Below are 14,322 nucleotides of genomic sequence, written 5' to 3' on the forward strand. Positions count from 1 at the left end.
GAACGGCTAAGTCGGAGCAGGTCTGCAGCAAGCTGGCGTCCTGCCTGCCAGCTCCACCCTCTCTGAGGTCGGATGGGCTGGCAGTGAGGACAGCTCTTGAGGGAGGAGAAGTGGGGGGAGGGAAGGGCGATGTAAACACGAGGAAAACCACAGTGACACTCCCACTGCAGGTGGGGGAAGCAAAAGCATACAGTTTGGGATTCTTTAGATTCTAGACAGTCTTCGCGCTCCAGCCCGGGAGTCCTGAACTCCCAGGACCCTGCGGCGTTTCTGGCGGAGGTTAAGGATCTAAGAAAAGCTGAATCCGAACCGTTAGGTAGAAGGTGCCTTCAAGGGCATGGAACCTAACAGGCACCTCCCACACGGCCTCCCGCCCCACAGCCCCCACGAGGACGACACGCTTTTATGGATGCAAACATGGTGACAACATAAAATAAACACTTGGGCTTTAACTACAGTTGTGCCCTGTCCAGGAGCACTGGCGTCTGGGCCTCCCCCAAGCCCTGTCCTCATCTGCCAGCCCCAAGGCCAAGGCTCACCCTCCCGCCAGCCTGGATGGGGGTGTTTGGATAGTTGTGTGACCTGCCCCCTCCACCCCTACCCCAGCCCCCAGCCCCTTGCTGGAGCCCAGCAGGTGAGGCAATGGGGACCAAGGGGCCGATAAGGAGAATGTCCTCAGCAGTCACAGCCCGGAGAGCTGAGCGGATATTGATTTGGTCTACGGGAGCAAAGGGACCCGTTAAACTTCGGCTGTTAAATCGCTCAGCCTGAAGCCAGCCATCTCTGCGGGTGGGCAGGGGACCTGGCAGGCAGGAGGGAGCTGGGGTTGGGGGGCACCAGCCAGGGGCTAGCGCCCTAGTAGGGGTGTTCATAGACACCCTGGCTCTACTGACTTGGACCTCTGCTGCCCTGATGCCCACAGGCCTGAGTCCAGCCACACCCCACTTCTTGGCAACGTCTGAGCAAACTTGCTGCTGTGCCTTGCTCATGCAGACCCCTCCTTCCCCCCCTTCTCCATCTCTTAGAATTCTACTCTGTTTTCCAAATGACACCTCCTCCATGAAGTCTTCCAGATTTCCACTCCATACCCCCAACACCCTGAAAGAAGTAGGCTTTTCTTTCCCAACCCCCCACGACTGCCTGTCTCTGACCTCAGTCATCTCTGCTACGCTGACTAGGAGTGGTGTGTGGGTCCACTGAAGGGGGACACATGTGCTCCACCCCCTCAGACCCCACACACAGGTGGGTCCTGGGAGTCCAGGCATCCAGGTGGCGGTGACTTCTCAGCACAGGAGGACTGGGCGGGAAAGGGTTGTCTGAGCAATGGTCCGATGGTCATGGGGAGGGGGCACCCGACGCCTGTTCCTCAACCAGAGCCTCAGGTGCCTGTGGCAGGCGTCACGAAATGCTCATCTTGAATGGCTCCCTCTCCGTCATGTGTGACACCCTGTCCGGCCATTCCACTGCCTCAGAGTCAAACTACCAGCTCAGTGGAAGGCCACCTGCATCTTGGGATGCCCATTGCGGACTTGGAGCCGGGCAGCCGGGAACTCCAATCTCTGCTCTGCCACTTGGGGCTCTGTCACCTCGGGTCAGCCGCTTCTCTCTCTAGGCCTCACCAGTAAAACAGAGACATGGGCCCCATCCCTCCAAATGGTCGTGAGAATTGAACAAGGCACACACTGCAGAGACCCAGAGAGGACCAGTGGCTGCCTGGAGTCACGCAGCAAGAGAGTGGGAAAGATACTGGGGTTCCTGTTTCCCAACACCCCCCACCCCCCTCAGCGGCTCTCGGGCCCGGGGTCCCAGGCTGGGCCTGCATCCTGCTGGAGGCCTGGTCTGTGTAACCTGGCAGCTGCTCCCCGTGACCTGAGGAACAACAGACCATCAGCCTGCGCAGGCCCGGCCTGGGCCCCCTGCTGTTCCTCTGGCCTGACCTGGCCTCCCCAGGGGGCCTTATCTGCTTATTCTCTCCTTTCCCACCAAGCTAATCTCGCCCTCTTTTCAAGAGTTCCTGTTTCCTCTCTGCCGCCTTCTTGTCTCTCCCCAGGCCCCGCTTCTCCCATGTCTCCGGCCGGCCTCCCACACTCGGTTCAGACGCTTCCTCGAAGCTGTTCCTGCTCTCATCTTCGGGGAGCTCGTTCCCATCTCTCAAGGGCTTCCTGGGCCCCCCAGTCCGGGACTGCGGCCCCTCGCCACGGAGGAAGCTGGAGCAGGCCTGGGTCAGAATCCTGCTGGTGACAAGCATCCGGGCACCACGGATCAGTACCTGGGCCTTTTAAACTCTTCGGGTTGGCTGTTGGCCCCTGTAGGACTTCTGATGCAATGCTTTGAAGATCCAAAAGTCCAAGGTACCCAGAGTTTATGGTTCTAAATCAATGGCCACAACAAGATCCGAGACACTAGAGCAGTGGTTCTCAACCTTGGCTGCACATTAGAATCACCTGGGAATCTTTTTAAAATCCTGATTTCTGGGCCCCATCCTCCGGAAATTCTGTTTCTTTGTTATTAATGTTGTGGCCCCACCCTATAACAAAGAAACAGAATTTCTGGAGGATGAGGCCCAGAAATCAGGATTTTAAAAAGATTCCCAGGTGATTCTAATGTGCAGCCAAGGTTGAGAACCACTGCACTAGAGCATTGAGGTCCTGGACTCACCCAGGAAAAGGCCTCAACACTGCCTCACCTGAATGCAGGCCCAGCCCAGCTACATGCTTACAGCCCTGAGCTGGCCAGAGGAGCAGCCCAGGGGCCAGCTCTCCGCCACGCCCTGGTTGCCCAGCCCCTGACCAGCCAGAAAGGTGCAGGGCTTTATTGCAGGCCCGGGCACTGGCCAGCGGCAGGTGCATAAGGCCCAGAGTCAGGGGCCCAGGTAGGTCTTCCATCCTGTGCTGGAAATAGCCTTCTGCCCTCCATGCTGCTCAGCCCACGCCTAGTTGGAGTGAGGACGCCTAGTTGGAGTGAGGACACCTAGTTGGAGTGAGGACGTGTGAGAAGGAGTTTGGTGTCAGACACACCTGGGCGCCTGGCCCTGCCCTGCTATGAACTTACTGGGAGATCTAGGCCAATTGGCCCCTCTCAGAACCTCACTTTTCTCATCTGTCAGATGGTGATAACCATACGTACCCCCTGGGGCCTTCTGTATTTATGTTTGCCATAGCACACAGTAGGTGCACAATCAAGGATAGCATTCATATTATATGACCACTCTTTCTGAGAGTCATTCTGGGTTCTTGGTCTGGTTTCTATTTGCTTGTCTTGGACATCTTTCAGATCTAACATTTCCAAGGCATGTGTTCGGCCTTGAGTGTATCACCCCCAGATCCTGGGCCCCCACAGGTGCACGGGGCTGGTCCCAGCCCATGAGAAGGCCCCAGGCAGGTAGGGGAGACAGACACAGACACAGCACAGACCTCCACAATGCCTCGGCTTGGTGCGGCGTCAGAGCGGAGTGCAGAAGCTGTGGGAACCCAGAGGAGGCCTTGGCCCAGGCTGAGTGTGTTCAGGGAAGGCTTTCTGGAGGAGGAAGCCATTTACATGGGTCTTGAAGGAAGAGTGGGCTGTGGCTGCTTCTGCGATCATGAGTGCCAGGGCTGCTTTAAGGTTCAAAGGGTAGTTGGAGCCCGAGAGCACTGGGGAAGGCTCTGTGGAGATGGCTGTGAGAGCTGAAGCAGATACGGGAGGCAGAGATGCCTGGGGACTTGCTGGAAAGGTGGCTGGAAGAATCACCTGGGGCCCGAGGGAAGGGCCTTCTACACCAGGGCCAGGAACTGAGCATTGGTTTTGTGGGCCATGGGGAGCCAGTGAAGGCTGTGGAGCAGGGGCAGCCTTGGGCTTGTGAGAGTGCACGTTCCAGGGGCTTGTTCAGTGGAGGCTGAGCGGTTACCGTAGAGATGCTGGTGGGGGCCCCGCCCTGGGATGTCCTGCAACCGCACCACCGGCCCTCAGCCCCTTATCAGCTCTGTGACCGCAGGAAGCCCTTCCCTGCTCGGAATTTCCTCGTCTGCGAAACAGATCGCTAGGAGACCAGGAGACCAGGAGACCCATCTTGAAGTTCCTCTGTCACTGTGGCCACCCCCGCTGTGCACTTTCAGGCCGGGACTTGGAGGATGGCCACACAGCCCTCCCTCCTCCCACCCCGTGATGGGCCCAGCCTCTCGGCGTGCGGAGTGCGTCCATGTCACCCCACCCAGGGTGTCTGCTTCACGTCACCAAGTCCTGCCCAGGCTCCAAGCTGCACTGTGCTCCCGCCTTTCTGGGTCGTGTCTCACCTTCGCCTCCTCCCACGTGCACAGAAAATCAGTTTATAGATTCTCCTTACACCTGTTGTCTCCTGTGGTCCCCACAGCCAGGCCACGATACAGGTGCCTACTAATGGCTTCCCCTCGGGGGACCTGCCACGGGCCAGGCCCAGGACCCTCTCCCCTGTGCTCAGGGCCGCCCCCCCGCCCCCGACAGGAAGTGAAGCTGAAGCTCAGAGAGGCAGCGTGGTGTGCACTGAGGCCCCGTCTTCACCTGCCTGTAGCTGGGACCCGGGAGTTCTCCCATCTCCCTGGCTGTTACTTCTCAGTCTCTGTGCCTCTTTTCTTCTTCATCTCCCTGACCTCCGAGTGGAAGTGCCGGGCTCAGGCCTTGGGGTGCTTGCTTTTCTGCCCCGCCCCGAGCGCTGATGCCCCAGTGCATCTCGCCCCAGCCTCTCCCCAGAACATCTGCCCATCGACTCAGCATTTCCACGTGGGACCGAATGGACATCGCCATCGCCGCCTGTCCAAGTCTGAACCTCCGCCCCATCTCAGCATTCTTCCAAGCGCTCGGCCAAACCCCGGCAGTCCTTCTGGGCCCTCCTCATCCTCACACCCCACAACCATAAAGAGAACAAGTCCTGAGGGAACACGGCAGGAATCCCACTGCCTCTCTCTCCAGGCACACGCGTGGGGGGCCCTTCCCGGCCACAGCCTCAGCCTCCACTACCCCGCTTTACAAATGAGGAAACTGAGGCCCAAGGAGGGGCACGGCTTCCCCACGGTCACACAGAGAAACCACAGGGTTAGCTGGAACCCGAGTCGGCGTCCCCAGCTCCCCACCGAGCTGGGTTTTCCCTTGAAGCGAGCTTAGCAGGTCTGACGACAAGGCCAGGCTGTGTGCGTCTGCGTGTGTGTCCCTGAGGAACAAAGGATCTGCCAGCTGGGTTTATGTTTCAAGACGTCTGTCCTCGCCCTTGACCAAGAGATCTTATAGGGAGACTAGGGCCAGAGCCTCAGAGCCGGCGGGGGTGCAGTTGGGGGAGGGGGGACATCAATCAGAAGCCGCCTTGCCTGGAAACCGGAGAGCCGGGGCCAGCGCCAGGATTTTCTGAGCTCTCTTGAGGAGGCCAGAGACTGCAGGGGAGGGCTGGGGTTCTCTCAGCATTTATTTCATACAGCTGTTTAAAAAGCTTGTTTAAAATATAGATCATTATATATATATATATATTATATATATAAAATATATAAAGAGGAATTGAGGCAAGCCACCCCAAAGGAAAAGCTATGTTTTATAAATATTTCTGTAGCTCCCACATCCCAGAGGAAGAAAACAAACAAAACAGAAAAACATTTACAACCCAAGCTAGTGGTTCCATGCGGTGGGCCCAGCAGGCTCGACCCTGGGGGGCTGGGGTCTCGGGGGCTGGGCCCGCAGAACACGCCGTGAGGGCAGGCGGCACCCCCTTCCTTCCCTCCTGGGCGGCTGGTGCTCTGGCTGCAAAAGGTCAAGTCCATACCAGTCCTGCCAATCCCATGCCCCTGGCTCCTTAGACCAGCCTGGAAGGCAGCAAGTGGGCACTCCAGGGCCTCGGGCTGCCAGGTTATTTTTAATCTCGTCAGTTCCCTTTGATGTCCCGGCCCTCCTCCTGTTCCTGGTGGCTTCCAAGTGGAAGCACAACCCGCCTCCAATGCCTGGCATTTGGAAGTCACAAGCACAGATCCACGCGGAGTCTCCAGGCCCCTCGGTGGGCCTCTGAGGGTCCCCAGGAGCGCCCACGGGCAGGGCAGGCCTCACTTGCAGACGTAGCGCTCCACCATGCGCTCACACCTGCGGCAGGTGACGTAGCAGCACCAGTGGTACTTGCAGTGGCACCGCTCGACCACGCGGTCTGTGTAGGGGTTGTAGCCGCGTCCACAGCACATGAGGTCGCAGCTGTCACTGCCGTGGGATGTCTTGTTGCATTGCCTGGAGGGGAGGAGAGCACTTCTGTCACCTCAGCCCCAGCCCAGCCAGGCAGCCCGCAGCCTCCCCCACCGCGGCCACAGGCTCGGTCCCCGGAGGTGTCTTGATCTTTGGGAATGAATATTCAATAACCCTCTTCCCCAAGGGGACTTCTCACTTATCCCTGTATTTCTAATTTATCAAAATGATGGGGGTGTTCTATTTCATGGAGGTGTCTTTTTTCCTGTTTCTTCCACTTGTGAATACTCCAAGGAGCCTCAAATCACTCGAATAATCTTATCTTCATACTTAATCTTGAGTTATCATGTAACGAATGTAAAGATGGCTTTTACTTTTAGATTCCCAGGAAAAAATCCGAAACAGACGAAATGGCACTGGATGTGCACAACGTGAGCGGCTGGCACACTGTTCACGGAGAGAGAAGGTCTGCCACCCATTGGCCCCCTTCTGTGCCAGGCGCCTTTCTCCGGGATTTTATCTAGTTGGAGGCATGCAGGGTCCTTGGGTTGGGGGAATTACGATGCCCATTTTACAGATGGGAGCAGGCTCAGTGAAGGAAGGGCAGAGGCCAGAAGGGAACAGCAGGAAGAACAGGTGCCCCAGAGCCAGATACCCTGGGTTCAACCCCAGCTCCGCCCGTACTGGCTGTGTGACTTCAGGCAAGTCACTGAACCTTTCTGGGCTTTGTTTAGTCACTCACACCATTGGCCCCCGCAGCCTTAGGGTGGTAGGAAGGGGGCAGAGTTCATTTTATCCTGGGTCTCTGAAAACGTGGCCTCCTACCTCCGAGCCAGACAGAGAGATGGTGCCTGGAGGGGGAGTTCAGGAGGGAGGGGCCTGGGAAAAGGGTCTGGTCCAGGGAAGACTCCTGGGACACCTGGCTCCCAGGGACACATGACACAGGCTGCGAGGGGCCAGGCTTCAGGGGTGCAGGGGCCTCTGGAAGAAATATGACCAGGGGGCTGGGGTTGGGCATACTGACTGCAGAAGAGGCCTCAGTTCGCCAGGTGGGACATGCGGAGGGCGTCTTCCCCAGCGAGGGGGCCAGCCTCTGGAGAGGTACCGCCTGCGCACATGCCTTTTACAGTTAAAAAGGCTCATTTACATCCACCCCCTGCACCCCCAAATCCCCTAACCGAGTAAAGCCTACATTTTCCCTCCTCCAGGACGTCTTCCTTGATGCCCAAACTGGGTTAGGGCCTCTCTGGGCTCCCCTCATCCCTGGGCTTCCCTCTGTCACAATTTGATGTCTCTCCACCTCCCCAGCCTCATGGAACGAGTGTGAGGAGTGTCTGTGGTTGTAAGCTACTGAGATATTGGGGCTGTTTGTTACGGCAGAAAACACTGCCCAGTACAGATGTCTGCAAAGGCCCATCCCCAAAAGAATGCTGAGCGTTCAGCATGGCAGGAAACCTGGGTTGGGGGTGGCATTCTGAGAAAGCAGGGAAGGCAGCTGGTGCCGTGCGATGGGCCTCCTTATTAGTAGTTCGGGGGCAAATCCTAGGGGTACAGTACAGGAGGCTGGGAAAGAAGAGGCCTGGAAGCCTGGGGGGTGGGAAGAGGAGAGTGGAGACTACCATTCATGAGCCTTCCATGGGACTGACACTACCTAGCACAGGGGAGCTGCTCCATCAGTATGATTAGAGAGCGCTCAGCAGCCCTCCCAGGTCTGTGGTAGTGACCCCACTGCACAGAAGACAAGACTGAGCCTCAGATAAGTGAAGGGCTTTGCTCAAGGTCCAACAGCCAGGAAGCTGCAGAGTCAGGGTGCAAACTATCCTTTTTCAACACACACACACACACACACACACACACACACAGTCTCCCCCCCCCCCCCGCCCCCCATGGATGCAGGGAGACCCTGTCTTTGCTCTGGGGTCTTTGATGGGCTTCCCCCAGCCCCTCTTGGTTCTAGAATCCTCCTTTCCCCACCCCATTAGCAGACCCACCCGGACTGCCTCACTCCTTCCTGTCTCCCTGGCCTGACCCAGTTCCATCTTCCCTCTGCCCGACCCCCTCAATCTGGCCTCCAGATGGGAGCCTGGGCCTCCTCACAGAGCCTGCTGCCCTGGCCTGTGAAGACAGAGCCCCCCAAGCCAGCCCCCCTCTCCTGGAGACAGGAACGTGGGCTGCGGAGGAAGCAAATGCTGGCTGGGCACCAACTATGTGCCAAACACATTCTCAGACACCCTCACTCTGGTTCAATATTCTTTTAACCCTGCAGAACACTCATTTTGTGGAATGCTATTAGGGGCTCCTTAATAAAAGAGTTCCACAGCCAAACACCTCTGGGAAGCACAGCTTAGACAGGTCCTTTACTGTGGGATTCCTCGGAGCCTTTAATATGTTCTCGTGCCTTGTGAATCGCCAGAAAGTTTCCCAAATGAATAGGAGTGTGGAACTGTCTCTATTACAGCTTCTCAGGGCTGGCTTCCTCCAGAGCTATCCGGGAAATGCTGCTCCCCACCAGCTCTGCCGGGCACACAGTAGGTCTGCAGTCCTCGTCGGCTCCCTCCCTCTCTCCTGTCCTGAGCCGGCTTTAGCAGCCAGGATGGGGCCAGCTGTAGGGACCTCAGCCCCAGCTCTGACACTGGGGCCCAGGGAGAGAGAGCTGGGGCCCAGGGGGTGGGTGCATGCATGTGGGGGGACATGGGACCACTCTCTCTCCACAGGATGCAGGCAGACCTCGCTCTCCTGCTGCCCCTCTGGAGTGTGGCTGCCCCAGTTCTGCCTCCACTCTGCGCAGGCTTCCCACGTCGCTGTGGGCTGGCCACTGCTCCCACCTCCCCTTGTGCCGCAGGCCCTCATTTGTCCAGTGAGCCAGTTGTATGACATTTAACTTTCACTTATTCATCTGGCAAACACTGACTGAGGCGAGCGCCTGTCAGTGTCTCTTCCCATCTGTCTCCCCAGCCAGAAGGAAGGTGGGGTGGGGGCCTCTCACCAACCTCCATCCCTGAGGGGCCCCTGCCTTGGCGAGGAGCACAACAGCCATTCCCAGAAGCTCTGCCAGGTGGCACCTCCACTCAGCATTCCTGGGCCACCTCCCCCGACTGGGCAGAGACTCCATTCCCTCCATGCCAGCTGGCCGGGCTGTGTGCCTGGCCCTGAGCTGGGATGGGCATGTGTAACGTAGCTGACCCTTTCCTGCCGGGGTAGCGGGGTAGCGGCGGGCCCTTACCTGTCTTGCGTCCCGTGGGAGCCCACCTTCTCGTTCTTCATGCAGAAGTCAGGTGAGCTCTGCAGATAGACGAGCTCCGAGTCCTTCACAGGCCGAATGTCCAAGTCCTTGGGCACCAAGTGCTTGCGGGTGCCCATGGGTCGGTGCACTACCTTGGTGGCCGACAGGTAGCGGGTCTTCAGGTCAGTGGCCACGTCCCGAAGCTCCTGCAGCCCCTTCCAGCAGGTGCGGATGGAGCAGGAGCCAGATACCCCATGGCATTTACACTTCATTTCCAGAGACGCACGCAGAGCCTGCGGACAGGGGAGGGCGTTGGGCTGGGTGGTCAGGGCCCCTCCCTGGCCTGCCCTGGGACCCTGCGCCCCACTCCCCCAAACCCCCGCCCCATGCTGGGTGCTCTCAGGGAGTCATCGCCTGCCTGCTCTGGACCCCAAGTGATAGGGCTTCTTTATCTAAAGCTGGGGGTGTTGTAGGTCCTCAGTTCCTCCTCCAAATGGGGGGGGGGCAGCTGGGAGGGGCAGGAAGACAGTGGCATTTCAGGATAGTGGATGCCAGTTGTACAACCTACTGTACACAAACGCTCTATCTAACGCATGATAGGGCTTAACCAGCACCACAGCCCTGCTCAGAGGTCTCATTCTTTCCCCCACAGTAAAAGGAGGAAATGAAGGCCAGATAGGCTAAGCCTCTGGTACAAGGCTGCACAGCCAGGAAACCTTGAAGCTGGGATTTGAACCCAGGTCTGAGGGCGATTCCAAAAGCCATGGCTTTTAACTGTCCACGCTTTTTCTCTCACACAAAACTGGTTTTACTAAGTGCTGGGGGGGAAAAAATGGGGAAAGAAAAAGAAGGGAAGGACAGAAGGAGGGAGAGAGGGAGGGAGGGAGGGAGGGAGGGGAAGCAGGAGGTGAGTGCATGGGGGTTCCCTGGCCTGGCTGATTTTTCCCTTCCACTGCTGGTGCTCCTGCCAGGTGACCCTCACCAAGCCACATCACCACTCAGCGCCTCTGTCTTCCTATGTACAGAGTCAACACGGAATTGTCACCTTGCTTAGTCATGAGAATGCAATGAAATGACATACATGAACGGGTTTTGTGAACTATAAAATTTAAAGCAACATTGGTTTTGAAAAATCAATCTAAGTAATAATCTGGTGGAGGGGGGAGGCTTGGGCTTTGGGGCTTGGGGAGGCCCTGGCCCTGGCTTTGAAAGTAGCTCTGCTCCACCATCTTCCTTGGGTCTCAGTTTCCCCAGGTGAACCTGAGGGGCATGAATTAGATCCTTTCAATTCTGCCTTTTAACCCCCGCTGCTTTGCACACAGGACTTGGATCCGGGTGCCAGGCCGGCCCTCCTGCCTGCCCTGTGCAGACAGCTACAAGGCTTAGAGGTCCCCTACGCCTACCCCCTGCATCACCAAGATGGGGAAACTGAGGCTCGGAGTGGGCAGGGACTTGCCCAGAATCACTCGGTGAGTGAGTGAGGGCACTGGCCAAGGCCCCAGGACTCCTTCCGCCTCACCGGTGCCTGGAAGTGGGGCTGGAGGGAGTCCGTTGGGTATACAATCTGGACTTGGCTCACGGAAGCCTGTGGAGAGCTCATGGATGAAGTGAATGAGCCCCTGCAGGACACGTTCAGCCTCCAGAGGCGGGAGGTACTTTTGAATCCTCAGGGAAAGGTAAGCTACGTCCCCAGCTCAGCTGTGTGCTGGCCCTGAACACACTGCACCTGAGATGCCATTTGCCCCTCACAGGCCCTGGGCTTAAGGCCGGGGCCACTCCTGTTTGCCGATGGCCCCAGAGGGGACAGCTCTTAGCATCGAGCCAGGGTGAAGTCCGACGTGCCCCTGGCTGAGAACCCTGTTTGGACTGCATGGAGGGGGCGATGGCTGTGCCCTTGGCTGCATGGGGTTTGGGCCTGGCCGTGGGTGAGAATGGGGCTGGGTTTTTAGACTGGGGGCTGGGTGAGGGGCTCCCGCTGAATTTCCAGGGATGAGGGGGCAGGCCCCCGCAGGTTGGGAGGCTGGAGTCCTGGGTCCCTGGCCAGGCTCTGCTACAGACTCACAGTGTGACTTGCCTTCAGTTCCCCCAAATGTCCAAAGGTGGCGTGAACATCCTAGAATGCTCACACGAGGAAGACCAGTGAGACAGGGAGGTGAGGACAGGGAAGCCTCGGGACTTGGAGTCCCACAGACCTGGGCTCCGTTGCGCCCTGTGCCCTGGGTTGAGCCCCCTCAGCTCTTTGTGCCTCACTTGGTGCCTCTGAAATTGGGCCTCACGGGGCTGCAGGGAGGAGGTCATGAGATGCCATCTGCAGCCGCACCCTGCCCCTCCGGGCCCTGTTCTCCGTCTGCAGGAAGAGACAGCAGTACCTCCTCACAGGTGGACTGTGGACCGCAGGGGAGAACACTCACCAGGCACCCAACACGGTGTCTGGCACACAGGTTGGTATAAAGGTGTGTTTTTTTAATTGTTAACAAACAAAAAGGCCCATTCATTCACTCCCCTGATCGTTTGTGGAATGAGGTGAGGAATTAAGGAAAAACTGATAACAGATGTTGGGGAAAACTGTTTTGGAGGTTACGGTGGGTTTTGGATCCAGGAGGGAGTTCCCATTAGATCCCAGGAGGCAATTCCTTAAGCTAAAGCTCACTGCCCCACAGCCCTCTCCAGGCCTCCTCCCACACCCAGTGTGGGCCCAGAACCCCAGAGGCAGAGCCTGAGAAGACGGCCCATAGGGACTCAGGAGCACCAACCCCCCCATTGTATAGATGGGAACAACTGAGGCCAGACAGGAAGTGACTTGCATACAGAGCTGATTGCCAGAGCCAAGGTGTGAACTCAGAGCTCCTGACTCCTAGCTCAGTGCCTCTTCTTCTCCGCCAACATTCTCCAACCCAAATCCCAGTGGACCCCCTGGAGAAGGAGCCAGGCAAGCCCCGCACAGCTGGAGAGGGAAGAGCTGGGGGAGGACGGGAGCCCATCAGTGTGGGTGTATCAGGACCCATCCCCCCGCCACCCTTCCATCGGGGCACACTGGGTGGCCTTTTCTGGCCGATTGGCACAAGCACAACCATCTGGGGTGGGTGGGGTGGGTGGTTACCTGTCTCCCCACTTCACTGTTGTGTAGACGCATCAGTTTATTGGCTTGGGATCCTGTTTTTTTCACCTTCATAGGAGCATCGGAAAACTTGGCCCCCATGAGGAGCCCGTAGCTGAGGTTGTCCGCACATCCTCCCCAGCGGTTCCCGGGCCCGGGTGGCTCACCTGGGACAGGGCCGCAGGAGCAGCCAGGCAGGTCGCCGGAGGTGCAGGCCCGGGCGATGGCGTGGCTGATGGTGGCTGCTGACAGCGCATACACGAAGGCGGACTCCCGGGTCCCTGTGGGAAGGTACATGTCAGCCATGTGGGGTGATCTAGGCATAGCACCCAGCCCAGGCCTGAAGGCCTCTTCCTGGGCCCCCATCTGCTCTTGTGAGGTCAGGTGGGGTCAGGGGCTGCAAGCAGGGTGGAGCAGGTGGAGGACAGAGCTTGGGCTACTAATCTGTCACCCCTACATCTTCCCACAAACACACTAGCTGACATGCACACTCACACTCACACTCACACACACACACACACACTCACACACACACTCACACACACACACACACACTCACACACACTCACACACACACACTCACACACACACACTCACACAGGACAGCAGAGCCCCCCCACGCACATAGGCACACCCTCACTCCCACACACTCATGCTCCTGTACCTGCCCCTGCCTGCCCTGCACACAGCGTTAGGGCTGCTTTAGAGAGATGAAGGCCCTGGCCCTGAGCTCTGCAAAGAGCTCATGATCTGATGGGCAACATGAGCGTTCAAAGAGCCCACTGTGGGTTGAAATGTTTCCCCCAGAAGATCTGCTCAAGTACTAACCCTTTGTACCTGTGAACTTGACCTTATTTGGCAATAGGATCTCTGCAGGTGTAACTGACCTAAGGCGAGGTCATACTAGATCAAGGTGGACCCTAATGCCATGACTGGTGTCCTTAGAGGAAGAGGGCGTTTTGGAATCAGAGACACATAGAGGGAAAAGGCCATGTGACAGGCGGAGATTAGAGAGATGCAGCTATAAGCCAAGGAGCATGAGGGCCCCCGGCCACCACCTGAAGCGAAGAAGCAGGAAGACCCTCCCCCGGCTCCTTCAGAGAGAGCACAGCCCTGCCTATGCCTTGATCTCAGACTCCCAGCCTCCAGAGCCGTGAGACAACACATGTCTGCTGTTTGAGCAACCCCTCGCCCTCGTCTGTGGTACTTCGTGACTGCAGCCCTAGCAAATGGAGCCCAGTGTGCTTCTGCGGCAGGGGGGCTTGGCCTTGGGCCCAAGCCCTGGCTCCATCTCTTTACTAGAAAATCACCTCCCCTTCTCAAGCCTCCGTTTCCTTAACTGTGGAATGGGGCTGAGAATACCTACCTCAGGCTGGCTCTAGAGTTCAACTACTTTGGGAAGAAAGGAAGCCTTGTCAAGTGCTGCACAAACATTAGCTGTTACCGTGCAGAGCACAGATTAGATCCATTAGGGCATTTCTGCCCATAGAAAGTCTCTCTGTTGTACACACACTCCCCAGATCCACCCTAGAAGCCACCTCCTCCAGGAAGTCCTCTCCACAGATGTTCTTTAGCCCATACATCACTTTGTGCATCTCGCAGCAACTTCCGTCGGCCTGGGCTAGTGTTACCTGTGAACAACAGTCTGCCCCGAGGGTGGGTTCCATCACATTCTCGTTCCGTACTCCCCTTACCCTCCAAGAGCCTTCCTGGCATCATCCTTCCCTTCATCTGTGCACTGGGGTACAATGTGCATTTGCGCTGTCATTTAGGCTCCTCTGCGCTGGTATATTTACTCACTCTGTGTTTATTCTTTTATTCAGCCATGCCTCGAACC

The 14,322-nt window shown here is 57.5% G+C and overlaps 1 protein-coding gene across 2 annotated transcripts; it reads right to left on the minus strand.

The window, feature by feature from the left end:
- Positions 1-5,520: 5,520 nt before the first annotated feature.
- On the minus strand, positions 5,521-12,806 carry WNT11 (Wnt family member 11). 2 transcript variants are annotated; one of them, XM_006091071.3, is made up of 3 exons: positions 12,489-12,806; positions 9,389-9,681; positions 5,521-6,210 (listed from the first exon to the last, which is right to left on the minus strand). In XM_006091071.3, exons 1-3 carry the CDS (start codon positions 12,789-12,791, stop codon positions 6,036-6,038), a joined length of 771 nt encoding a protein of 256 aa, XP_006091133.3. In that variant the 5' UTR covers positions 12,792-12,806; the 3' UTR covers positions 5,521-6,035. The 2 variants fall into 2 exon arrangements, with proteins under 2 accessions (XP_006091133.3, XP_014313338.1); XM_014457852.2 differs by having other exon boundaries at positions 12,653-12,798.
- Positions 12,807-14,322: the final 1,516 nt, after the last annotated feature.

The sequence above is a fragment of the Myotis lucifugus genome, unplaced genomic scaffold (genome assembly GCF_000147115.1).
Source record: "Myotis lucifugus unplaced genomic scaffold, Myoluc2.0 scaffold_86, whole genome shotgun sequence".
In the NCBI taxonomy this organism is placed as follows: domain Eukaryota; kingdom Metazoa; phylum Chordata; class Mammalia; order Chiroptera; family Vespertilionidae; genus Myotis; species Myotis lucifugus.

Excerpts from the sequence above, each read along its gene's own strand:
- WNT11 (XM_006091071.3), bottom strand. The coding sequence starts at position 12,791 with ATGGCTGACATGTACCTTCCCACAGGGACCCGGGAGTCCGCCTTCGTG. Across the intron at positions 9,682-12,488 it reads ACAGTGAAGTGGGGAGACAG|GCTCTGCGTGCGTCTCTGGA; the intron begins GTAACCACCCAC and ends CCCTGTCCGCAG. Across the intron at positions 6,211-9,388 it reads TCCCACGGGACGCAAGACAG|GCAATGCAACAAGACATCCC; the intron begins GTAAGGGCCCGC and ends CCTCCCCTCCAG.